At 42.6% G+C, this 26,424-nt stretch overlaps 1 protein-coding gene across 12 annotated transcripts in view; it reads left to right on the top strand.

Moving 5' to 3' along the window:
* HERC1 (HECT and RLD domain containing E3 ubiquitin protein ligase family member 1) overlaps positions 1-26,424 on the top strand; it is a 123,025-nt gene that overhangs the window by 76,636 nt on the left and 19,965 nt on the right. For 7 of the 12 annotated variants that reach the window (XM_071568799.1, XM_071568800.1, XM_071568807.1 and 4 more), the window contains 24 exons: positions 455-648; positions 1,804-1,959; positions 2,169-2,275; positions 2,506-2,616; positions 2,697-2,873; positions 3,641-3,880; positions 4,084-4,167; positions 4,656-5,176; positions 6,697-7,472; positions 8,183-8,381; positions 9,315-9,475; positions 10,911-11,027; positions 11,206-11,437; positions 13,249-13,373; positions 14,321-14,541; positions 15,733-16,001; positions 16,802-16,854; positions 18,074-18,274; positions 18,830-19,004; positions 20,607-20,877; positions 21,313-21,526; positions 22,240-22,499; positions 24,843-24,970; positions 26,133-26,260. In XM_071568799.1, the coding sequence (XP_071424900.1) occupies positions 455-648; positions 1,804-1,959; positions 2,169-2,275; positions 2,506-2,616; positions 2,697-2,873; positions 3,641-3,880; positions 4,084-4,167; positions 4,656-5,176; positions 6,697-7,472; positions 8,183-8,381; positions 9,315-9,475; positions 10,911-11,027; positions 11,206-11,437; positions 13,249-13,373; positions 14,321-14,541; positions 15,733-16,001; positions 16,802-16,854; positions 18,074-18,274; positions 18,830-19,004; positions 20,607-20,877; positions 21,313-21,526; positions 22,240-22,499; positions 24,843-24,970; positions 26,133-26,260 (5,120 nt within the window). The remainder of the gene's footprint in view (positions 1-454; positions 649-1,803; positions 1,960-2,168; positions 2,276-2,505; positions 2,617-2,696; positions 2,874-3,640; positions 3,881-4,083; positions 4,168-4,655; positions 5,177-6,696; positions 7,473-8,182; positions 8,382-9,314; positions 9,476-10,910; positions 11,028-11,205; positions 11,438-13,248; positions 13,374-14,320; positions 14,542-15,732; positions 16,002-16,801; positions 16,855-18,073; positions 18,275-18,829; positions 19,005-20,606; positions 20,878-21,312; positions 21,527-22,239; positions 22,500-24,842; positions 24,971-26,132; positions 26,261-26,424) is intronic. The other 5 variants (XM_071568806.1, XM_071568805.1, XM_071568804.1 and 2 more) reach the window with 5 other exon arrangements.

The following is a 26,424-nucleotide window of genomic DNA, read 5'->3' as shown; positions in this document are numbered from 1 at the left end:
AACTCAGTGCACAGCAGTGGAGAAAGTATTTTCTATTTGGAGCCAGACTGTTATTTGGTATTCAGTACAAGCATCTTCATTTCAGTGTTCATACAACACATTGCATTTACCTGCCAAAACTGTTATGCCAAAAGCTGCAGTAACCTTACACCAAAAACCACCCCAAACCATGAAAAAAACACCCCAAACCATGGAAACAACACATAATTTTTGGAAGTTGCAGTGGAATTATGATTAAGAAACCAAATTGTTCTTTTTCCTCTAGGAAATACTGAAAATGCATCTTTTGACTCTATAGTTTGTTTTATTAGACTTCAGTTTACATGTGTTTTAGAAGAGTTAAAAAAGTAATAATCCAAGCCTGTGGTGGAGGATGGGGAACAGTAACCTGCAGCACTTTCTGTTCCGTGGATCAGCTCTAAAATACTCTCCTTTTTTGTGTATGTCTGTATAGAACCTATGCTGATAAATTGAGCCCAAAGGTGGTCCAGTCTCTGCTGGATTTATTGTGCAGCCAGCTGAAGAACTTGTTATCACAAGCTGGTGTGATGCTTATGGCTTCCTTTGGAGAAGGGGAAGGGGAGGAGGATGAAGTGGAATCAAAAAAGGCAGATTCAAATGGGGATAATGAGAAGAGAGACTTCAGAGGTAATTATTTTGCATTATTTCTCTTACAATTTTAAAACACCAGAAAACACAAGAGAAGAACCCACTGAATGCTGAGGTCCTTGTCAGCTCTGCTCTGTTATGGTTTTTGTTGGGTGATTTTTATCTCTGTAAATTAGATTCAAGTCATCAAATAGTTTTGTGCTCAGTTCAAATTTATATAGAATTGATGCATAAAGCAGTGTAATGATAGAGGCAGGATAAGAATTACTCCTTCTGATATCTGAAATTAGGAAGAGAGTATAGTTTTCCTTGAAAAATGAGTCAGTGGTGGTAGCATTTTTCATAGATGTGTCATAGGAATTTAATTTATCTGGATTTCAAACTGCAAATAAATATATCTTTAATCGGGAAATTGTACTTACTTTGCATTAAGCACTTTTGCAGTTTAAGTGGATAGTAAGAGGGTGACACTGCTCTGTCATGAAAAAATCTTCAACAAAAAATTTTCTGACATCCTGGTATCTTCACATTGTTTGTAGTCCCTTAGTGACCACTTTGAATTATGTGCAAATTATGTATTTGAAGAATTTTTAATTAGCTTGGCTATAGGTGTACATGTGTTTTTTTGGTGCTTATAACCATCTGCAATTATAAATAATGCACAGAATGATGAATTAATAAGATAATTAATCAGATATTAGGATCTGAGTTCTTTCCACAGACATTTGTCTTGGAATATCATCAGGATGTGCAGAAGTTCAGTGTTTGCATCAAGACCACTCTCCCCCAGTGCCCTGCTCAGTGGGGAAGCAGGAGAGTTAGGGGTGGTGTTGAGTCTCATTAGAAGGGGTGATTGTGGGAAAGATGTTTTAATTTTGTCCTACTCTATTTTTCATAGGCAATAAATTAAATTATTCTTACCCAAGTTGAGTCTGGTTTGTCCGTGAGGGTCAAAAGAAAAGTGATCTCCTTCCCTTACATTAACCCATGAGCTTTGATGTTTTTTTATCCCTGCCTTACTGAGGAGCAGAAGTGAGAGCATAGCTTGGTGGGCAGCTGTCAGCCAGCCAAGGTTAACAGCCAGCCAGCATGAACTAACTGACCATTGTATTTCTACCTGCAGCACAGTACCAAGCACTGCCAGTCAGGTTGTAATGGTAAGGCTGTAATGAAACCCTCCAATTTGCCTTGCAGCTGCCCTCCGAAAGCAGCACACCGCAGAGCTGCACCTGGGGGACTTCCTTGTTTTCCTGCGTAGGGTTGTGTCTTCAAAAGCAATTCAGTCAAAAATGGCATCTCCAAAGTGGACAGAAGTTCTTCTCAACATTGCTTCTCAGAAGTGTTGCTCAGGTATGACCTTGTCAGGCTGTTGTACTCAGAGGTGACTTGCATTTCCGTGGTGCAGTTGCAGAGATGAAGCCCTGTTAGAACATGTGTCTCATAGTGCACAGCCATAACTAGCTGGAGAGGCTGTGTACAGGAGCTACACTTTGGTGCACTGGTGGTGTGCAGTCAGCTGCAGGCACTTTCAGATGACTGATATGTTGTTCCACGTTTAGGAGTTCCCTTGGTTGGCAATCTGAGGACTAGACTGCTTGCACTTCATGTCCTGGAAGCTGTACTACCTGCTTGTGAATCTGGTGTTGAAGATGATCAAATGGCTCAGGTCTTTATATTTTGATATACAGTTCTACACCTGTTTCTTCTAAAAGTCTCATTAAACTTAAAAATGTTTTTTAAGTTTGTTCAAAATCCAGATCACGTGAGGCTTAGTGTAGATTTTGTTAATCTAAGAGCACAAAATATTTTGATGTTTATGCCTACAAAGTAAAAGAATTTAATGTTACTTGTCCTCAACGTGGAGTTAAAGTGATCTGAATTTGTTCACCACTCCAGGTTGTAGAACGACTGTTCTCCCTTCTGTCTGACTGCATGTGGGAGACTCCCATTGCTCAGGCCAAACATGCCATCCAGATAAAGGAGAAGGAGCAGGAAATTAAGCTGCAGGTACCTCTGCTTGTGCTTTGTGTGGTGACTGGGTGCTCCTGGCCTGCATTGACACCAGCCTTTTGTCCTGTTTCTGGTAGAAACAAGGAGAGTCTGAGGATGAGGATGAGAATCTTCCCATCCAGGAGGTGTCCTTTGATCCTGAGAAAGCTCAGTGCTGCATAGTGGAGAATGGGCAGATTCTAACCCATGGAAGTGGAGGCAAAGGATATGGTTTAGCATCCACTGGAGTTACTTCTGGGTGTTACCAGTGGAAGGTGGGTTGCAGAAAAATGTATTTCTTCTCTCACTTGATTTTAGAAAAGGACTATGATTTATTAACAGCAGCTGCCTATACTTTTTACCTTACGACAACATTCTTGAGTAAATGATGGTGTTATCTTTGTGGTTGGACTGCATGATCTTAAGGATCTTCTCCAATCTAAATCATTCTGTGATTCTATGGTTTTTCAGTCAAAGGAAAGAGTTTGTGGCTGCTTTGGAGTTCTGCTGTTTGAGTATGTCAGTGCACAGATTGGAGAGTGTCAGTGTGTGCTGTGTATTTGTAGAGGTGATGCTACTTGTCCCTGAGATCCATATCAGCATAGAGGTGCCTAGTTTTGCAAAAGCTACCAACTGAAATACGTATATTGTGAATTTCTTCTGTAGAAAAGCGTTTCACAAAACCTGTTCTTTTCTTGCAGAAAGGCACATCACCCTGACTGGCAAGACTGGTGTTTTAATCATCTGGGATGATTTTTTATTTTGTTGGGGTTTTTTAGGAATATAAGGTACATACACAGTTGTGGTTCTTGTTAGTACCACCTTTAAAATAGCACTTTTACTTATTTTTTTACATGAATCTGTGGAAGTCACTCACTGCGAACATGAGGCAAAAAGCTTTTTTCATTCTGTAATATTATTTTTAGCACTTGTAGCTTCTGAGAAAACCAGAACAATACATGCCTATGTGTAATGAAAATTTTTGTTGCTTTGATGTGTTAAATTGCATATTCTTGATTTTTTTCCCTGTCTGTTTTGGCAGTTCTACATTGTGAAGGAGAACCGGGGCAATGAGGGCACGTGTGTGGGAGTTTCTCGCTGGCCAGTGCACGACTTCAACCACCGCACGACCTCGGACATGTGGCTGTACAGAGCCTACAGTGGCAACCTCTACCACAATGGGGAGCAGAACCTGACCCTGTCCAGCTTCACCCAGGGGGATTTCATCACATGTGTGTTGGATATGGAAGCAAGAACCATTTCCTTTGGTAAAAATGGAGAGGTATTTAACATCAGTTGTTTTTTTGGTTTTGGTTTTTTTTTCAACAGTAAAATGATGTGGATTGGTTTGATAGTTAAAAGATGTGACAGTTTCAGTGCTTACAAACTTTATAATACACACATAACTTTTTCATGTTTTGTATTTTTGCTTTTGAAAGTGTTCTGAGTTTGAGGGTTTTGTGTTTTGGGTTTTTTTTTCACTAGGAGCCCAAACTAGCTTTTGAAGATGTGGATGCAGCTGAGTTATACCCTTGTGTTATGTTCTATAGCAGTAATCCAGGAGAGAAGGTAAGTTAAATGTCCATCTGTGTGGGGGTACTGGTTTTGGCTGGGCTAAATCAATATTCATCATAGCAGCCTGTATGGTACCATTTTGGATTTCTGACAAAAACAGTGTTGAAAATACACAGTGTCTTAGCTGTTGTAAACTATTGTAAATTCAAAATGTGTTTTATTATTTAGAGTTGATTTACAGACTCGGTGTTCTACACAAAAAATCCCTTTCCTCAGAAAGCAGGGAGAATGTACTATTAGGATTTTTAGATAGTCTTTTGTGAGAAACCAATGAACTGTTGTAATTTCAGCATCCTTGAGTTTGAAGGTGATTGTGTGGAGGCTTTGATCAGTGCAAAGGTGGATTTCCTGGGGATTCCAGGCAAAACAATACAGTGCTAGTAATTCTTTCAATTCAGCAGGAGACTCCTGTATTTATAAAAAAAAGTGTATCCATGTGTGTTTAGAAGACAACTTTGACACTGTTTTCTCTCAACACTTAGGTGAAGATCTGTGACATGCAAATGCGTGGGACACCCCGGGATCTGCTGCCTGGGGACCCCATCTGCAGCCCCGTGGCCACAGTGCTGGCAGAGGCCACCATCCAGCTGATCCGCATCCTGCACCGCACCGATCGCTGGACTCACTGCATCAACAAAAAAATGGTGGAGAGGCTGAACAAGATCAAAACGTGCCTGAAGGAAGCAGGGCAAAAGCTGAAGAAGAGCCGTTCTGTGCAGAGTCGCGAGGAGCACGAGGCGCGTGAGGAGAAGGAGGGCAGGGAGGAGGAGAAGGGCCGGCACGGACGGCACGGGCTGGCCGAGCTGGCCGAGCCGCAGCTGAAGGTGCTGTGTGCCGAGGTGTGGCCTGTGCTGGCCGTCATCGGTGGCGTGGATGCCGGGCTGCGCGTCGGAGGGCGCTGCGTGCACAGGCAGACCGGGCGCCACGCCACCCTGCTCGGCGTGGTCAAGGAGGGCAGCACCTCTGCCAAGGTGCAGTGGGACGAGGCAGAGATCACCATCAGGTAGGTGCATCTCCTGTGCTGTCGCGGTCTGGTGGTGGTGGGTCGTGCTTGGAGAAGTTTGTGTTGCGTTAGTTGTGCTGATGAATTGTTTCCAGTTTAGGCTTCAGTGATGTTGAAATTAATGCTCCCTGAGAGTAGTGTTGATTGTCTGACCTGCGTTAGAGGTCAGGGAATGCCCCTGTGTTAGATAGTAACAGTCTGGAGCTGCTGCTGTGCTGCTGATGGTGAGAACCCGGGAGGAAGCTGGAAGGATACACTCCTTCATCCACCTGTCTTGCCTTCAAAGGGAAGGCATCTGGAAGGAAACTCTGAAATGAAGCCAGTGGCTTCCCTTGGCTCTCTGGTGCTCTCACAGGACTTGCCTGTGTTTTTGTGTGGAAATGATTTGATTCACTTTAATTTCTTGAACTCCTGCCTGTAGCTGAACCACAGTCCTCTGGAGAAATTGAGTACGAATTATTTCTTTTTTAATGCCAGTTACAATTACATTCTAAAACAGCTGAGGTCAGTTTGCCTCTTTGAGCTGTTGCAGCATTATGTCTGTTTTGTCTTTGCAAAGGCTGTTGTCACTTTAACTACATACGCTGAAGTGCAATGGATTTAGTTCTACATGTAAATTCTTTCAAGTAGGCCTGTATGACAATATAGCCCTAAAGTCAGTGTGCCCTTAAAATAACTTGAGGCATTATTTGAGTGAAGTGGTACAGCACTTGAACACAGGCAAGCTCTTGGTAAAGCATTGAATTAAGTTCAGAGCTTGCTTTCATTTTAGGTAGAAGTTTTTATTGTAAGATGGGAAAAGATTGTGGGAGAAGAAAAGGAAGATTTAAAAGTCATTTTTCTGCTGGATGTATGGAATATGCAAGATGTATGGAAATCCAGGCTGGTGTATTTTTATCCTGCCTCAAGTGGAAATTAGTCAAGTGTAGCAGTCCTAAATATTACCAGGAGATATCACTGAATATACATGGACAGACAGACCTTAGTTTTGTTGGGTTTTCTGACCTTAGTTTTTAAAACCCATGTCCTCACTGGAGGACATACCAGAGACAGAAGGTGGTGACGGGTAGTTGAACAAGAACATGAAGTCAATCATAGCTTTTCCTTAACATGAAGAAAGTTTTCTTTGTAAACTTTTTTATCTGTTCATAGATTCAGCTCAGGTATGATGATAAAATTTAGCTGAAGGTAGCTTTTCTCAGTAGAAGTGTGTTACATACTTCTAAATAATCTGGCCAAAGCCTGTGTCAGCACAGAATTGACAGCTTCTGTGGGGCTCCTGGGTTTCAGTGCTTGTTGTTGAAAACTTGTGTATGCTTTGTTGCCTTCACTTTGAAACCATATCTCCCTGTTTTCTGGTCATAACCTCATTTTCCCCTGTTCGCATTTGATTTTTAGAATTGGTTTGTTTATTTTATCAAATATATTTTACATCTTACTTTGCCTACATTATTTCCTGTACTTTCCTCCTGTCTCTCCCTCACTTGCTTTTTCCTGTGTCATTCTGATCTTTATTAAAGCTTCCCAACTTTTTGGTCGCCTAGTGATACTCCATTGTATAATCTGGAGCCCTGTGAACCACTGCCTTTTGATGTTGCAAGATTTCGTGGGCTGACAGCTACTGTCCTGCTGGACCTTACCTATCTGACTGGCATTCATGAAGACATGGGAAAGCAGAGCACCAAGAGACATGAGAAAAAACACAGACATGAATCTGAAGATAAGGGGGACATGGACCAGAAGGTGGAGGGTGATGCTGGATCAGACACACGATTAGGACCAAGTGCTGATGATAACAAAGGACATGGTGCCACAAGCTCTAAGTCAGAAAATGAAATTGTTTCCTTTTCTTTAGAACCATCACCACTAGGTATGGAATCCCAGCACCAGCCTGGTGAGGGAAGGAAAAAGAATCATGACCATGCTCCAAGAAGTCACGATATAGTGCAGTCAGAGATCAGAGCTGTGCAGCTGTCCTACCTTTACCTGGGGGCTATGAAGTCGCTCAGTGTCCTCCTCAGCTGCAGTAAATACGCTGAGCTGCTGCTGATACCCAAGGTCCTGGCAGAGAACGGGCACAACTCGGACTGTGCCAGCTCCCCAGTGGTGCATGAAGATGTGGAGATGAGGGCTGCCCTGCAGTTCCTCATGAGGCACATGGTCAAGCGGGCAGTCATGCGCTCCCCTATCAAGAGGGCCCTGGGCCTGGCAGACCTGGAGCGGGCACAAGCCATGATTTACAAGTTGGTGGTCCATGGGCTGCTGGAGGACCAGTTTGGTGGCAGACTTAAACAAGGTACATTTTCAAAATCTGCAAGTATAGGGCTGCAGTATTTTTTAATTGATATTATAATTGATAGTAATGATAATACAGATAGCATAGGTTACACTTTGGAGGAGTCTTAATCGGACAGAGAAGTTTTGCAAAGCCATTTTACTGTTTTATAGATGTGACCTTTTTGCCTTTTTTTCTACTTCCTTATTTTAATAAAAAGTGCATGTATAGGAGTCAATTAGAAATATAAATGTTTTTAATTTGTCTTTAATACTTTTCAAAAACAGCAGTTCTGTGTATACTTGTCAGAAGGGTTTGTGCTCCTTCTAAACCAACAAAAAGCCCTCTTAAAAATGTTACTTGGACAGCTGAGTTAAAAATAGTTTTATAGTTAAATCAGTTCTGTTTCCCCATCTAAGACCTTTTCCCCTTTGCATATTTTGAAAATAATTCCGGCTGTTACAATGATAAATCTAAATATCATAAGGTCTGGCATAATTAAATGGCTTGTTTGCTGTTTACCTTGTGTGGGTGTGAGAACAGCATCAACTTCTGTCTTTTCATCAGTCCATGAGTTACTGACAGGAGTATATGTGTGGTGTGCCTTTCTGCACACCTCTTTCAACTGGGGAGAATTCTGAATGATGATGGTTATTTCTGAAAGTTGAAGGTTTAGCCATGGCTACACAATTACATAATGTTGCTGTAACATCCTTTTTTTTCTGGTGCAGAAGTGGAGCAACAAGTAGAAGAAGGTGAGCAGTCTCAGCAAGCCCAGACTCCAGTTACAACCAGCCCTTCTGCTTCCAGCACAACATCTTTCATGAGCAGCTCTCTGGAGGACACCACCACTGCCACCACTCCAGTGACTGACACAGAGACTGTGCCAGCTTCAGAGTCACCTGGTGTGATGCCTCTCAGTCTTCTGAGGTAAAATACCCAGTCAGCATTTATGATGTTGTGGGTGTAGGACCCAGTTGTGTGGTTAACATACAATATATGTCTTTAGACAGGCCTTTGAAAATGCTGGTGTTTGTATTTACTGTCAAGGACTGCCTCTGCAGAGGACACAGTTTAATTAGTTATTTGCCTCACAGGTTTTGTGTCACAAGAAATAAAAAGCTGTTAAGCTTTTACCCTGCACTATATATATATATATGTAATATCTGAGTTCTCCAGGAAACAGAAAACACCTTTCTTAAGTTTTCCTTCAGTTCTCATGTTTATTTGATATAGTTTAAATTATAAATCTCTGAAATTCTCTATTGTTAACAAATGTTTGTTGATTCTCACACTAGAGTAGATCCGAGTTGGTAGGTAACATCCTGTAAGCTAAGACATTGTTTCATTTTACCCTCACATGCTGAAATGGAAGATAAACCTACTTAATCTGCAAAGACTGTTGGGGGATGGAGAACAAAATCTGCTTTACATTGCAGAGAGTCTTGTTCTAAGTTTATTAATTCTTAGAGGTTTTGCAGATACAATTTAATTAAAGCTAGAACAATGCCTTCATACCAGGGCAGTGAAAATAAAATACTGACTTGACTTAACTACTCTGCCTGAGTTCTGAACAAACTGAGGAAATGGGAAAAATGTTTACTTACCTTTTATCTCCTGGAACAGCTCTTGGTCTGTGAGGGGTTTTTTAGGTGCATAAAATTTAACTTTACAGGTAAAGTTGGTAGGAATGAGCTGTTTGACAGTGTTTTTGTGCTTGTCTCCATGTTGTGCCTTAGCCTTACAAAACTCATTGCTGTAAATAGGATTACCAAGTGCACTCTGATTTGATGCATTTCTTGTGTCAGACCTTTTTCAGTGTAGCTCTTTTTAATACAAAGCTGTTTTGTCCCTTTTTTCAAGGCAAATGTTCTCCAGTTACCCTACTACAACTGTCCTTCCAGCACGACGTGCTCAGACTCCTCCAATATCCTCTTTACCAACATCTCCTTCAGATGAAGTTGGGAGGAGGCAGAGCTTGACTTCCCCTGACTCCCAGTCTTCCAGGCCTGCCAACAGGACAGGTAACCCTGTCTGTCTGGGCAGGAATGTGGGCAGGGCAGTGAATTCACAGCCCCCCAGTGATGTGATGCCGATTGAAAACCAACAGAGGCTCTTTGCAAGGCAGCCTGACATACACAGTGTTGTTGAAAACCTTTTGGTGTCTATTCTAGACAAGATTGTCTAGCTGTAGACTTTATCAAGCAAATGGAAAAAAGCTGTGGATTGGATTAAAAACTGCATGTATAAAACCAGAATGCATTATAATTGGTAATTGCTTCAAAATGTTAATGTGATTTTGGCTTGCTTGCTTAATTGTGTGCCACTGTTAAGAGCACTGATTTTCTAGCTTTGTTAGATCACACACCATGCAGAAAACAAGAATTGGTGTATTTTATGATACATACACCAGTATAGCTCCTTACAATTAATTGTATTTAATGAGGGGCTGTCCAACCTTCCTGCTGCTGAGTGAAGGCAATGGGGGGAGGCTTCAGATTAGAAACAGTGGAATAGCTGGAGACTGAGAAAATTGTTGAGTGAGTGTCTTGATCTTCTGAAGGGCACAGATGAGTAATGTGATGCAGAGCAGATAACATTAAAAAGAAAATACATGTGTATGTGTTCTGTATTAAATGATCAGAAGAGTCTGAGTTGAAGTATTGCTCTCAAGATTTCATATTTATGCTGAGAAACAGTCTGTGCTTTGAAATTCCTAAGTGAGAAACTTTTTATTCTTGCTCTTACATCCACACTATTAGTTGGGTTTTTTAGCAGGTTCATTTGTTCATAGCAACGGGTCTGCTTAGTTTCACATCCCCTTTTTTTCCGCCTTTTTTAATTATGGGATGACTTGCTCCTAGTCATACTGTCTTTACATCAGTGTTTGTTAGGACATGATTGCCTTCACTGATCAGACCTCACTTCTGTGACAAGTGATTAACTGTGGTTTTGGGGCAGTAACTGACCTTTTTAGCATCCCTTCAAAGACTGCACAGAAATGTAGCCATCACCTGCAAAGAGGTTTTTCAGATACATTACTGGCTTAGTTGAGGTCTCTTTCTGCCCCTTGTGAGGAATGTGCATTGGTGTGATGTGTTAACATTTGGGAATCCTCGTGGTTTGGGCAAGTGTAACTTTATCTAGGCCACCTAAATATAGATCACTGATAATTCGATAGAGTTTTAAATTAAAATAATAGAAATGTCTTAAAAGCAGTAGTTCTTTGATTATCATCAACATCTTACTTGAGCAGAAGCACAGAAAAATCTGTCTTCCAATGAGAATGAATTCCATGTGGTTTCATTACAGAAAGAATCTTACTTTGTGGAAAGTAACGTAGAAAAGTTGAGAGCAGTTTTTCCTTTATTTGAAGCTAATGTGGCAAAGTGAGGTCTAGCAAAGTAACACTGAAGAAAGATTTGCGCACTTTACATTTAACATTTTCTGTCTTTGAAGCTTTGTCTGATCCCAGCAGCCGACTGTCCACGTCCCCTCCTCCTCCTGCCATTGCGGTTCCCTTGCTGGAAATGGGCTTCTCCCTCAGGCAGATTGCAAAAGCTATGGAAGCTACAGGTAACCTATAGCTGTAATACGAGTTTAAACTGAAAAATAAGATAGACACAAAACACTTTTTCCCAATAGAATACTTAATTTTTTAAAAAAATAATTTTAAAAGATTGATTTTTTTTTTCTTTTTTAATAACCATCAATGATAAAATACAGTTGTAAAGTGTGGTTTCCCTGCTTTCAGGTGCCAGAGGAGAAGCAGATGCACAGAACATCACAGTCCTGGCCATGTGGATGATTGAGCACCCTGGAAATGAAGATGATGAGGAGCCTCACACAGAAGGGACTGCAGATTCCCGACATGGGACCATCGTCTCTGGAAGTGCAGGGAAATCTGGTGATCATTGTTATTTGCAGTCTCCTGGTGATATCCCTTCTGCTGATGCCACTGAAATGGAGGAAGGCTTTAGTGAGAGGTAAAATGTCGTTTTCGTGTAATGACTTGTCGTGTTGCTGAAGCTGGACATTCACAAGTTCATTGCTGCTGACAGTGTTACTTTTTAGTGCTGCTTTGGTATTTTGTGACAGCATGATAGGAGCAAAGATGCAATTAAATTTCCTGTACATGGTACATGTGTGTAAAACTGGGGAAGAATGTATCTAAGCATGTTTCCTTCAGGAAAAATGAGAAAGGAAGAAGAGAAAAAAATAGGGTTTATATTTGCATTTTAACTAAAAGACTGAGTAGGAAAGCAAAATTTCATTGCTGTACCTTTTCCCTGCAGTGTGTGCATGAACAGGTATTTTTCTACATTTTTCTTTTAAAATTAGTTCTTGGTTAGTCCAGAGCAGATGAAACTGAATTGAAGTTTATTTTCTCAGTCACCTTCACAACTTAAACTATCTCTTTATAAACAAGGTTGGGTGGGTTCTTTTTTGTTGCTGTTTTATTGGTTTTTTTTTTAAATAATGACTACATTTTTAAGTGACCTCTTTTAGGAATCATACCAGTTTTTCTTTTTAACAGAGAGGATGACGATTTCATGATAAATTTTGAGAACACTTTTGCTCAGATTCCTTGACCCTACAGAGATACGTGTTTTTAGGTGTCCTCAGTTCCTTTTTCCCAGATCAACTGTCATTTCATGGAGAACCCACAGATTTCAGTTAGGAGAAATAAAATGTTTTGCAAAAGATTTGAGGCCAAAGGGGGATTGATTCAGCCAGCAACAACAGAGGTGTTTGTTTATTTCTTTTACAAACAAGAAAAAGCCGAGTTCAAGCTGTAGTTAACACAGCAGAAGATGAATGCTCTCCCAAAATTTCTGCAGTGCTTAGGCACTGTGGAGACATCAAATAGTTATTGACAGCGCTGCGTCTGATTTGTTTGAGGTAAATCTCACAGTCAAACCCACAGCAAATACATGCTCAGTGGAACTGAAGATCCTTGAATTCAAATTTTGTTTTTTATTCCTCCTGTGAGAGAAAGGAAGAAAATGCTCTTAAAAACATGACTTTAATATGTTTCCTTCTGTGCTGGTTTAAAGGTAAACTGACAGGAGAAACAAACCCAAAACAAAAGAGATTGTAAGTCAGTTACAATTTAATAACAATATTACAATGAATGCAATGACACAAAGAGAAATTGGGTTTAACCCACAAAATCCAGCAGTATAACCCAGCCCCCTGGGGCACAAACACAATGGGGTTTGGTGGCCCCTGTGCTGAACCCCACGTGGTTCCCCCAAGTCCAAAGTAAAAGGAAGGGTTGGTGAGGACAGTTACAGTCTGGTGGAGGGTGGTGGTCTCCTCTTGTCGAGGTTCTGCTCCTCCTCTGGATCCAACGAGTGGTCCCAGAATTCCCCAAATCCCGAGATTATACACCCTCAGGTGCAGGTGGGAGCACTCTGTACCCCCCCAGCTGAGGGAGTTCCACACTGGGGGATCTGACTCTGGCAGTCAGGGGGAATTTTGGACTCGTTGCTGGCCCATGAGCAGACATGAGCCCTCAGGTGGGTGTGGAGGTGCCAAGGACTCCCTGGAGGGGAGTTCTCCCAGCTCTTCTCCCAGACTTCTTTCCCACCCAGCTTGCAGCCTGAGGGGTCAGGTGTGTCCTGGGCAGCTGCTGCCAATGGTCCATTGTTAACAGTTCCTGGGAAATGGCATCGAGGGTGTAGAATGCACAGCTTTGGTCACACCCACACAGTGATAAACTGATCCCACCTGCTGAACTAGGACACCTTCCTTACTGTGTGTGGTTTAACTGACTCAATTCCAAATGTTGCAGCCCTGAGAACATGGATCATGTGGAGAACGCGGCCGCTGCCAGTGGCCCTCCCTCCCGGAGCCGCTCGTCCGTCACACGCAGGCACAAATTCGACTTGGCTGCCCGCACACTGCTGGCACGGGCTGGTAAGTGCCCTCAGGGCTCACCAGGGCTCTGCTTGGCCAGGCAGGGCATGGCAGGGATTTGGTACTGAGCATGCCATTGGGAAACAAGGCCAAGTGCTGGGTCCTGCCCTTTGGCCACAACAACCCCTGCAGCGCTACAGGCTGGGCACAGAGTGGCTGGAGAGCAGCCAGGCAGAAAGGGACCTGGGGGTTTGGATGGACAGCAGGCTGAACATGCACCAGGTGTGCCCAGGTGGCCAAGAAGGCCAGTGGGATCCTGTCCTGTATCAAAAAAAGTGTGGCCAGCAGGACCAGGGCAGTGATCCTTGCCCTGTACTCAGCACTGGTGAGGCCACACCTTGAGTGTTGTGTTCAGTTCTGGGCCCCTCAGTTCAGGAAAGAGATTGAGACTGGGGAAGGGATTGGAGCACAAGTGCTGTGGGGAGAGGCTGAGGGAGCTGGGGGTGTTTGGCCTGGAGAGGAGGAGGCTCAGGGTGGGCCTCATCACTGTCTAGAACTACCTGAAAGGATGTTGCAGCCAGGTGGGGTTTGGTCTCTTCTCTCAGGTAATCAACAATAGGACAGAGGGCACAGCTTAAGCTCTGCCAGGGGAAGCTCAGGTTGGATATGAGAAAGAAATTCTTTCCAAAGAGAGTGGCCAGGCATTGGAATGGGCTGCCCAGAGAGGGGGTGGATTCTCCAACCCTGGAGGATTTTAAGGTGAGACTGGACATGGCACTGAGTGCCATGGTCTGGTAATCAAAGTGGGGTTGGATGAAGGGTTGGACCGGATGATCTCAGAGGTCTCTGCAACCCCAGGTGATTCTGTGAAAACCCCTTCTCACATGTGCATGTGTGAGTTTTACGGGGTAATAAGCAGATTGTGTTTAGCAGAAGCTGAAAGTGCAGCCAGCTCTCCTTCATGCAGAATAAAAGCCCTGTTTCCCCGTTCTCTCTCCTCCCTGAAGCGGGGCTGTACCGCTCCGTGCAGGCGCACAGGAACCAGAGCCGCAGGGAGGGGATCTCCCTGCAGCAGGACCCAGGGGCGCTTTATGACTTCAACCTCGATGAGGAGCTGGAGATTGACCTTGATGACGAAGCCATGGAGGCGATGTTTGGGCAAGACCTGGCTGGTGATAATGATATTCTGGGAATGTGGATCCCAGAGGTACTGGATTGGCCTACCTGGGTGTGTGTGACTGCAGCAAGGGCTGCTTTAACTTACTGCTTTTTGCATGCTTGTGTTTGTAAATTGGAAGTATCGTGTATGTTTAGATCCTGCTTGAAAATATCTCTGAATGCCAGCAGTTCTTAAGATTGGTTTGTATTCTGTAGCTGCATTTATAGATTAAAAATAGTGTTTTCTCATGTTTCTTGCTCTGCACTTCCGCACGTACATAGTTTTTCTTCTCCTTCCTCTGAAGGATAAGAACAGAGCTAAATATAGTCGTTGTTCTGATGATACCAATTAGAAATGAAGTAGATGTTCCAGATGGCATAGCTGTGTGAGAATACAGTTGTAAATGACTCTTCTACTGCTGCTACTAATAGTATCTGATCTGCAGCAACATAATTTGCACTTAAAATCAATTTTCTTAATTAAATTCTGTCATCTGTTTCATTTTCCGGGAAGGATGTGGTGACAGTCATCAGGGAATTGTTGTATGGAGCACTAAAAAACTCTTAAGGTGGAAAAGAAATCTAACAACAGCAGTTTGGTAATCTTTGAATTATCTATGTCAAATTAGGCAATCAACCCATAAGACTACGCGTTTATCTACTAATTATGATGTTACTTGAGTTCAGTATGGAAGCAAGTTTCAGTGTGCACACTGAATTTTTCAGAGCACTTGTTTCACTGAAACATCTCAATTAAATTAGCGTATTAGGACAGAAATGTAATAATAGAAAAATTAACTTCATATTGAGGTAAAACCTTGACATTTGCTAACACAAGTGTTAGGGGTTGTTGCTCAGTAGACGTAAAATCAGGTTGTCTGAAACATAAAAGGTTTCTTTTTCTTTGTTAGATCTGGTTTCAGACGGGTTGTGAGGAGAACCAGATAAAGACAATGTTGAATGTGAGCAGTGTTACTGTGTTAAGTTATACTGTCAAGAATTTTGAGTCAAGCTGAAATTAAATAGGAAATTGTCTCCTCTGAAACTTCCAGATATTTTTCCTGTTGTGAGATAATATCCTCTTCAATATGTCAGGAATTGAGTGTTCCTTGCTTTGCTTTTGTGCAAGTTGACCACATAAATCTCACTGGGTGTGTAACAGACACGCGGGCACAGCCACACAAGGGCATTGGCATGGTTTGTTATCTAACATGGAGATACTTCTTCTGCACAACTAATGTGTGCAAATCTCCCTGTGCAGCACGTGTGTGAGTCTGAGGACAGAGAGGAGGTGGTAGTGTGTGAGCTGTGCGAGTCCAGCGTGGTGAGCTTCAACCAGCACATGAAGCGGCACCACCCAGGCTGCGGGCGCAGTGCCAACCGCCAGGGCTACCGCAGCAACGGTTCCTACGTGGACGGCTGGTTCGGCGGCGAGTGCGGCAGCGGCAACCCCTACTACCTCCTATGCGGCATCTGCCGGGACAAGTACCTGGCCCTCAAGAGCAAATCCAAAACATCAGCTTCGGAAAGGTACAGAGATGTAACACAGTGGAGCACTCTGTGGAAGCAATGTCCATGTGTTTGCTGGCATTGGCATTTCCAGAGCTGAATGTAGGAGATGAGAATTATAGGAGACTTAAAATCATTCACTGGGACTTCTGGGTTTTAACTGAAAAACTAAAAACTGTAGGGGTACGGGGGTGCGTTAATGACAGTCAGAAGAGATCAGGCACACAACATCAGAAGGCTTGAACAAAGAGCTTAAGTTTTAGTTACAGCTTCACCTTTTATCTTCTCTTATATCCAACATGCCATTGCACAATTGGCTAGTCAGGTCACTAAGCATACTTGGAAACATTCAACTGGCTCCAAGGTATCCCACATTCTACAGGTGCTCTCTGCGCCTTAAGGGTGCCCTCCAAACTGCTTTCCTTCAAGGACACACTCTGAACTGCTCCTTACCAATCTCTTCATCAATCACCTCAGACATCAGGGAATCCACAAACACATTTATCCCCACAGAAAACAAGGAATAATTTTTTTTGACTTTGCGTACTTCTTACTGACTTTTGAAAACTTTTTATTGATTTTTGTCTGACAGTTCCAGTGTTTTTTATGGACCTTTCTCACTGCAAAATGCTTCACCCCCTCCTCACATGCCCTTTTACCTATTTTTCTCTTACTAAGACTATTTCCAGAATAATTCATAAATATATGTACCTGTAACAGTAAAGCTGGACTTAAAAGGGAACAAAATTTAAAATTGTTGTGCATATTTGCAAAAGTACAGAGCCATTCAGTAATTTCCTTTGTTGTTTTTTTCTCTACAGGTACAAAGGACAGGCTCCTGATTTGATAGGTAAACAAGACAGTGTCTATGAAGGTAAGTTTTTAAGTTGCACAGTGTTTTATTTTTTCATAAAGGTGCTTCCATGCAGATAAACCTGAAACTGTACATGAAGGTGTATTTTAAAATCTTCCAATTAGATGCAATATTTTAGTTTTGGGAGTTTTTTCAGTTCAAATCAGAAAAAACCGCAGCAACTTTTTTCCCCTGTCTTTCATATAAGCAGCTGAAATGGCAGATTCTTAACTTGGGATGGTAAAGTAGTGTGGGGAGATGTTATATGCAGAAGTGCACATGCAAAGCCTTATGTTCAAATATTTTTCTTCAGCTGCCTTTGTGGGGGAATTAGTTAGCATAAGTCAGTGTCCCAAAAGTCTGCTATTAGGCTTATTATTAATTCTTCTCCCTTTGTCTGAGCTGAGAGTGCCCCCAGGGTGGCTTTCACTTGGAACAGCATTTCTAGTGTCCGTAGAAAACCTTTCCCAGATGGTTCTTTGGTTCTGGTCCTGTCAGTAGCTGCATGGTGGCAATGGTTTGGTTCACCACATTAGTGTATGTGAGGCTAAATGAGTGCTCCAGGACTTGGGGCAGGTCCTGCTGAAAGGCGTTTGGATTCTATGCTGTGGCGAGTGAGATCGGGCCGGGGAAAGCAGTAAATATAAGTTGACTTGAGTGTAAATGGTTAGGAAGTGAATGGAGTGTCTGAATTGCAGTTATGTTCCTTTTCCTTGTTGTTTTACTGTTTTTTTTCTCCTGGGCAGGAAAAGCCTGGGTGTATGATTATAACCTATGCACTCATGCATACTTTTTTGGTAAATAGAAACACCAGAAATTTCTAATATGTGTCTTTATTATTCAGTCCTTTGGGATGTGCAGTTGTTACCATGATCTAAAGCACAGCTGTATGTCTATGCTTTTCACTATATTCCAGGTTTTGGAGCTGTCTTTCACTACATGTGATGAGCTCTAATATCTGTGTCTTTAAAGAACAGCTAGTTTGATACTTCAGAGTCTTCCATGAAATTTTGGGCAGTATATGTAAAGATGAAGTTGAGTAGACAGAGGCAAGAGCAGAATTTTGTTTTTCTGATTTACTGTGTTATATCTACGTCAGCATCAGAAGAGGAGTTTTTAAGACTACAGTGTTGCAGATTACAGTATGCTTTTTGTACCTCGCACTGTTTTTTCAATTAATTGGAATTATTTAATGTTCTAGCTTTTGTAGGCAAGTCTAATTATATTTCTGCAATTCTAGAAGACTGGGATATGTTAGATGTAGATGAAGATGAAAAGCTGACAGGAGAAGAAGAGTTTGAATTACTGGCTGGGCCTCTTGGGTTGAATGATCGGCGCATTGTCCCCGAACCTGTGCAGTTCCCTGACAGTGACCCTCTGGGTGCCTCAGTTGCAATGGTGACAGCCACCAACAGCATGGAAGAAACATTGATGCAAATAGGTAAATTTGAAATGCTTTTCATTCAAAGAGTAAATAGTCATAATAATAATACCACTACTACCTCCCCTTTGGTGTGGTGTTCACAGGGGCAATGCAGAAACAGTCTGACAGTATTTCCTGCCTGCCACCATGAGGAACTGAAGACAGGCTCTAAATTGGTCTTTTATTACAGGGGAGTTAGAGGAATGGTGCATTATGAATTTGCAGGAGGCTTGAAGCCAACAATGAATGCCAGTAGTATGTCTGGCACTCAGACAATGAATTTAAGTTAGGACTTCAAGTAGGCCTCTGATGGAAAAGGGAATCAGAGGAATTAAAATTAACTTGAGTATTGTCAAGTAGTTCTCATCTATGCAAAGAAAGAATAATTGAATTAGTGAGTGTGTTTCAGGAGTGTATTTTCCTCATGATCATTATCACTATAGTTCTGTATGTATGAAATACTGAAAAACAAATGAGTAACAGACTTAGGCCCACTTTTCTTCTGTGCTTAATACTGTATGATAATGTTTTGTTTTTCTTGAAACACTAATGCAAATCATGATCATTTCCAAGGCTGTCACGGCTCAATAGAAAAGAGTTCTTCTGGCAGGATAACCTTGGGAGAACAGGCAGCTGCCCTGGCGAATCCACATGACCGTGTCATGGCTCTGAGAAGAGTGACAGCTGCTGCCCAGGTCCTGCTGGCAAGAACCATGGTTATGAGAGCACTCTCCCTGCTGTCTGTCAGGTTTGTGGCATCCTTGGCAACATGTGCACCTTTCTTTTCAGAACCAGTTACCAAGTTATATTTGGTAAGGTGTGCTGGTTTAAAGGTGTTTAAACAGGCAGGAGAAATGAACGCAGCTTGAGAGATTATAAGTCAGAGTTACAGTTTAATAACAATATTACAATAAATGCAATGACACAAAGAGAAATGGGTTTAACCCACAATACCCAGAAGTACAGCCCAGCCCCCTGAGGCACAAACTGTCTCGGTTTGAGGGGAAAAACCAAAATGTTTTACCCACAAGCAGGGGAGGGGCCTCCTCCACAATAATCACACCACTCTTTATCAAATTTAAGAAAAGGAATTTTAATACAAGAAGGATAACTGCTATATATATATATATATATATGTAAACAGATTAGTGCAACCCACTTCCCCAACACCATAAGAGAAAAAAAAACAACAACAAAACCCAGCAGGTTTTCCTCCGGGAGAAAAGGTTATACTTAAGTGTCCTTGTCACAGCCCAGCTGGCTGCAGAGTGAGTTTCAGTCCCTCTCCAGCGAAACAGACGAGCAGTGGGCTTTCAGATGGACTCAGTCTCTTCCCCTGTGTTCCCCGTCCAAGAAGCAGAAAGGTACGAGCAACCAGCAGCAAATCCAAGGCAGGCAGCAGCACGGCAGGAAAAAAAATAGTCCGAAGTAGGCAGCGGCAAGACAGCCAGGGAAAACCCCAGCAGTAACCAGCAGGGCAGCCTGCCTCCTTGGAGCCCCCACTCCCCCCTTCCGCCGAGCCAAGACTGAGGAGAATATCCAAAAAAAAAACCAAAAGAGACAAACCTGCCCCCACCCCAGCGATCACAGTTAACTGCTTCTTTTGTTAACCGCTGGCCTGGGCAGTTAAGTGGCAGGGGAGAGAATTTACATAATAATCCCAAACTACAACACAAACACAATGGGGTTTGTTGGCCCCTGTGCTGAGCCCCACATGGTTCCCTCGAGTCCAAAGTAAAAGGAAGGGAAAAACCTGTTGGTGCAGATGATGTCACAGTCTGGCCAAGAGTGGGGGTCTCCTCCTGTCCAGGTTCTACTCCTCCTCTAGATCCAATGAGTGGTTCCCCAAGTCCCCAAACCCCGAGATTGTACACCCTCAGGTGCAGGTGGGAGCCCCCAGTCCCTCCTCCAGGGCAGGGAGTTCCACACTGGGGGATCTGACTCTGTGAGTCAGGGGGATTTCGGAATCATTGCTGGCCCATGAGCAGACATGAGCCCTCAGGTGGGTGTGGGGGTGCCAAGGACTCCCCAGAGGGGAGTTCTCCCAGCTCCTCTCCCAGGTTTCTTTCCCACCCAGCTCCCAGAAGGGTCAGGTGTGTCCTGGGCAGCTGCTGCCAGTGGTCCATTGTTAACAGTTCGTGGGAAATGGCATCGAGGGTGTAGAATGCACAGCTTTGGTCACAAACCCCACAGTGGTGAACTGGTCCCACCTGCTCAACTGAGACATAAGGACGTGGTTTTAAACTGGGGAAGCAACTGTCATTTTATATGCTTAAATAATACTTCTAAGGATAAGAGTTCTGTTGATTGTGTTCTTTTGAACCAAGAGCATTTCTGTCTGTTTTTGCAGTGGTTCCAGTTGCAGCCTGGCAGCTGGTCTGGAGTCCCTGGGCCTGACAGACATCCGAACGCTGGTGCGACTGATGTGCCTGGCTGCGGCGGGGAGGGCAGGGCTCTCCACGAGTCCCTCCACAGTGTCCAGCTCAGCAGAGAGAGCCAGGGGCATCCACAGCAAAACAAGCAAGCCCATCTCTTGCCTTGCCTACCTGAGCACAGCAGTTGGGTGCTTGGCATCAAATACTCCCAGTGCTGCAAAGCTGCTGGTGCAGTTGTGTACACAGGTAGGATTGTCACTGCAGCTGCAGTACTTGCCCTAAACTACCTATACATGAGATAAAGCAATGCCTTTTGTACATATTGACCATATTATCTTCTGAAGTGGTATGAGACTGCCTTCAGCTTTTGAGGATCTCCTTAGAGTTCTTGTTTATGCCTTTGTACAAGGCTATGTTTTATTGTTGGTTAAAAATCAAGTAAGTGTACGTGTTCTTGCTGAGTACTCTTTTCAAGCGGGGAAAATGGTTGTACTTTGTGTGTTCATAGGGGTTTTCTGGTTAGGTTCTGGGGTTTTTAATTGATTCAACTCTGTGTAGAGAACAGGGGTAAAAAAATAAAATCTTTAAGACTCTGCCTGATTTATCCAGCTCAAAATGTTTTCTAAAATTTCTGTTTCTGTTTGTCATGGTTATTCATCATCTTCAATTATTTCTTTCTAGAATTTGATCTCTGCAGCAACTGGTGTCAACTTGACAACAGTTGATGATCCAATTCAGAGAAAATTTTTGCCAAGTTTTTTAAGAGGAATTGCAGAAGAAAACAAACTTGTCACATCTCCAAATTTTGTGGTTACTCAAGCACTTGTAGCATTGTTGGCAGACAAAGGGGCCAAACTGAGGCCAAACTATGATAAAGCTGAAATTGAAAAGAAAGGTATGACATAGCTTTGTTTTTAAATGTTAGTCATTAAATCTTGAGTTCCTCATTTATATTTTGAGAGATTTGCTAGAAAAATGTCTAAATATGCTCTGAAAAATGTACAAAACTCGTTTTAATCAAAAGAATCTTACAGTTTATGGCACATTTTAATTAGACATATGTTTTTATTGCATAATTGCATCTTTTACCACTTTATAGAAAGTCTGAGTGTGTGTTATTCAAAGCCACAGAGCTGAGACACTGAGCCTTGGTTGTGCCTCCTGGGGCAATCAGGGGGAGTAGCAGCTGATTGCTGCCTCCCTAGTGCTGTTCTGTTTCTAATGCAGCAGGTTGTGCTGCCTCTGCCTTGGGAGGACAGGGAGCCATAAAGCAGCTGCTGTTGCTGGGCTAAAGAGAGGGAAGGACACGGCAGTGACAGCAGAGTGTTGGGGGGGCACTTTCCAGCTCAGAAAGCACTTGCCCTTTGAACAGCCATGTTCTCTCTGGTGGGAATTAAACTGTATAATTCTGTTCTTGAGGTTTTTCATGTGAAAATATAACTGAGGTTATTCTTCTCTTAGTACCAGAAGGTGCTTTGCCTAGTAGTTAACACAATCGAGACATTGTCATTAATGTTTTCCAGGAATTGTGCCTAATGCTGTGTGTTCACGTGTGCAGCTGCGTGTGGTACTCATGTGGGCATCATCTATCTCATTGTTTCGTTTAAGCAGGTCTAATTGCCCATTTGTATGCCCATCCCTCCTGTGATCCCTCTGCTGTAGGCCCTCTGGAGCTGGCTAACGCGCTGGCCGCGTGCTGCCTGTCGTCGCGCCTGTCGTCGCAGCACCGGCAGTGGGCGGCGCAGCAGCTCGTGCGGGCGCTCGCGGCGCACGACCGCGACAACCACAGCGTGCCACAGACCCTCGCCGACATGGGCGGAGACCTCCGCAAGTGCTCCTTTATCAAGCTGGAGGCTCACCAGAACAGGGTAAGTAAGCGCCGTGCTGCGCCTGCCGCAGCCGTCCTGGTGCCACAGGATGGGTGTGCAGGTTTGGTAGTTTTGTCTACACAGATCAGAGGGGACAAGCATCACCTGACTTAAGCAACCAAAGAGATATTTCATATCATTTTGACATCAAAATCAACTATAAAAGAAGGTATAGGAGGTGCCTGGCTCAGTCCCTTCATGGCCTGTACGGAGCAGACATGCTATCACGCTTGCTGGGGGAGTTGGGCCTCATTCCTCACTTCACAGCTGATTGGTTTGGGAAGTACCTTTTTCTTTGTTGTTGGTTTTCTCTCTTGCTGGGTATCCTTTGGGGAGAGTTTATTGGAGTGTTTCTGTGAGCTGGGGTGGTGGAGATCTGTATTGTTGGGTGAGCGACTCAGTAGTCATTGTTGTTAGTTTATTTTTTCTCTTATTCGTGTGTATATATATATGTATTATATTCTGTTTTTAATTGTCTCTCTCTTGTATAATATAAGAAGCTTGCTATTTTGGGTTTTCTTTTCCCTCCTCTTCAGTTTTTGGTTGTTTTTTTTTCCCCTCCCTCCTCGTCCCTTAGTGGGGAGTGGATTATCTCTCTGTGTTGGTCGGTTGGCATTTTGCCAGCTCAGCCTAACACATAGATAGTGGTGACCCTTACAGGGAAGACCAAGGACCTCGGTCTGGCTTCCTGGGAACTTGGCTGTATTCCCAGAGATTGTTTAAGTAAGCAGCACTGGTTTATCTACTTGTTTTGAGTACATTCTGAAACAAACATAAACTATGTGTTTTCCCACTGGTTGCAAGTATTAACCCTTCTATTGACTCTTTTTGAGTTCAGGCAGCTTCCCTGTGCCAAGACCTAAGGAACATGAGTACAGCTACTTTTCCTTACCCGAGTTTGATTTTGGTTTTGATTTTGATATAAGTGATGTCATAGCACAGTTACCAGATTTACTGGTGTTTCATGCTAACCCAAGACAGCAGAACACTGTGTTGGGTTGAGCTGGCAAAATGCCAACTGCTGAACACAAAGTCAGTGTTCTCCCCACAGGGGAAAAGGAGAGAGGGGAAAAAAAAACAAAGGGGAGAAATAAACCAAAACCCCAAATGGCAAGCTTCTTATATTTGTACAAAAGAGAGAGAATTAAACCCAGAATATGATATAACACATATATTTAAACCAGCAACCACTTTACTGAGTCACCCAACCAAGTAATACAGATTCCAACCACCCAGGCCCACAAAAACACCCCAGAAGAGGTTTTCTCCTCCAGAGAAAGAACCCCAGAGGGGTTTTTTCCTCCAGAGAAAACTCCCAGCAAGAGAGGAGAAAAATTTACAAGAAAATGTTTACCTCCCTAAATAACACAGCAGTGGGGTGGCAGACAGGCCTAATCTCAGTAGAGGCAGAGGCAGCACGTCCTCCCAGGTCTAGGGTGGAGACCAAAAGAGAGAGAAGCTCCACCTCCCTCTCTTTTTATACTTGAGATGATGTCAGAATTCAGTATGAAGTACCATTGGCCAGTAGCAGTCAGCTGGCAGCTGGCCTGACCCAGCTCAAGTCAGCTGATGATCTGAAGCCTGCTCTGCAAATCAAAGCCTAAATTTAGGCCTAGCTAAACCCATAACAAACAGGTTAAGAGTAAAGTGTGTGATAAAAAGTATAAAATAGTGGTATGAAAGAATAATTATCACAGACACGCTACTCTCTCCAGCTCCAAATGGAGAGCCAACTGCAGTAGATACCAACCATGACAAAACACATTAGTGTTCAGACACAATAGAGATATAAGTGATTTTGAAACAATCTGCATCTCCAGGTCAACTTCTTTTAAATTAAGAACTGCCCTTTCTAATTGCAATTACACTGACTGGAATGATTTCTCACAAGAAGTAATTTTTTGGAGGTTAAGTTATTGCCTGAGGTAAGTTATGGCACCTCTGATGCACAAAAATGCTTGGCTTCTTTGAAGCTTCAATTAAAGGCATCTTTACAGTGTTCTGATGGTATGTGGAGTCAGTAGAATCACCCCGAATATTTGCTTAGACTAGATGTGAATTTGCATTAGTTTCCTGTCACAGTAGTTCACAGCTTTGCTCAGTGTCCTGTGCAGTAGTGGCCTGTGGGGCAGAGGCCTGTGGGAAGTGTGGCATACTTATAAAGCCTGTTTTATTGCAGTAAATAGTGCTGTAAAAGCAGAAAAATAAATCTTGGTTGTTACAATGTATTTCAATACTGCTGCTGATGCTCTGTCTCAGTGGTTCATGTTTGCTTAATATTAGTAAGCAAACATACCTGAGTTTCATATTCCAGTTTTGCCATGATTACTTTGCTGGTTTTAGGTCATGACATGTGTTTGGTGCAATAAAAAGGGCCTTTTGGCAACCAGTGGAAACGATGGCACCATAAGAGTGTGGAATGTGACAAAGAAGCAATACTCATTGCAACAAACCTGTGTGCTCAACAAGCTGTAAGTTGATTCTTTACAACAGATACTTAATTTGATCTGCAATTGTGCAAGATAATGAAAAGAGCCAACCCTGCAATATGTCCTCTGGGACTCCTGCTATGTTTATGGCATGCCAAATAAATTAAATAGCTTAAAACTGAAAACAGAATGTAAATATCAACCCTGTATGAGTTTCTATAAAGAGATCATGTTCAATCTGTTTAAAAACATCCTTAATTAGCTGCTGTAAGGAGAAATGGGTAAAACAAAAACTGTATGGGACTGTCTTACAACAAAAAAATGAATATCCCTTCAGTGGGTTCCAGTGGAGAACTCCAGAGTGTAACATGATCATTGCAAGTGTGGTCATTTGGGTTAAGCATGAAAAAAGAATTTGTGATGTCTGAGATTCAGGACCTGAGTGTAATTCTTCTTTATGGGAGTGTCTGGGAAGTACTTTTCTATCATTTGGATGTGTCCAGAAAAGAAGAAAGCAGAAGGAAGGATTACAATCTATTTCTGTAGTAGGGCATGGGTAAGTTTAACTCAGAAGAATGAAGAAGCAATGGGGAACTCGAGGGTTGTTTCCTGACAATTTCTTATTGGTTGTTCTGGTTCTTGTTTTCTTGCTGCTGGTAGATGTAGCCTTAAGAGGAGTAAATGGAGTGGCATAACAATATTATAGCCCTCATTTTTCTAATTTATTAAAAGAAGTGAAAACTGTTGTGTATGATTCTAAAGGCAGTGAGACATTATCAGTTGGTCCTGTTACAGTTAGCCAAAGCAGACAGTGTAAGAGAGTAACAGGAGGAAGAGTTTAAAATAGAATTGAGAGCAAGTTGTGCCTCTTTCTTTTCTTGTCCAAGCTATTCTGTGCATTTCATGACTTCCCAGAAAATTTCGCACCATTATATTTGGGAAATAAGTAGGTAAAGATAATTAAGTAATTTCCCATTTGAAACCTAGCTTGAAATTTCTTAGAAGTAACTAGCATCTCTTTCTGTAACTTGAAGTGGATTTAGAGAGAATGTAGAAGTGTAAGCAGAAACATGTGTTACATAAATCTGCAGGGATGCCAGAAGTCCAGGTTTTAGCTCTGATATTTCATAAATTCTGTGTTTTCCTGTGTGCTTAAAGGAAATTTCCATTTTAATTTTAATTGTATTATTTTTTCCTGTTATAGAGAAGGTGATTCTGAAGAAAGTCTGGGGTCTCCCAGTGACCTTAGTTTGTCTCTTGTCTGTTGGAGCATCAGTGGCAAGTATCTGGCTGGAGCTACAGAAAAGATGGTGAACATATGGCAAGTCAATGGTATGCTCTTACCTACCTGTGAACATATTTGTAGGGAAAGTTATTGCATATCTGTTTTCCCAAGCATTTTAACTGTGTCTGCTCTCCACTTTAAATGCCCACAGTCTCCCATAGTGTCTTGTGAACCTGTTTCATTAGAGAAAGGCACTAACCTTAAGGGCATG

Source organism: Pithys albifrons, chromosome 13, assembly GCF_047495875.1.
Source record: "Pithys albifrons albifrons isolate INPA30051 chromosome 13, PitAlb_v1, whole genome shotgun sequence".
Classification (NCBI taxonomy): domain Eukaryota; kingdom Metazoa; phylum Chordata; class Aves; order Passeriformes; family Thamnophilidae; genus Pithys; species Pithys albifrons.
Note: the sequence above shows the minus strand (reverse complement) of the source record. Positions and strands in the feature narration are given on the sequence as shown.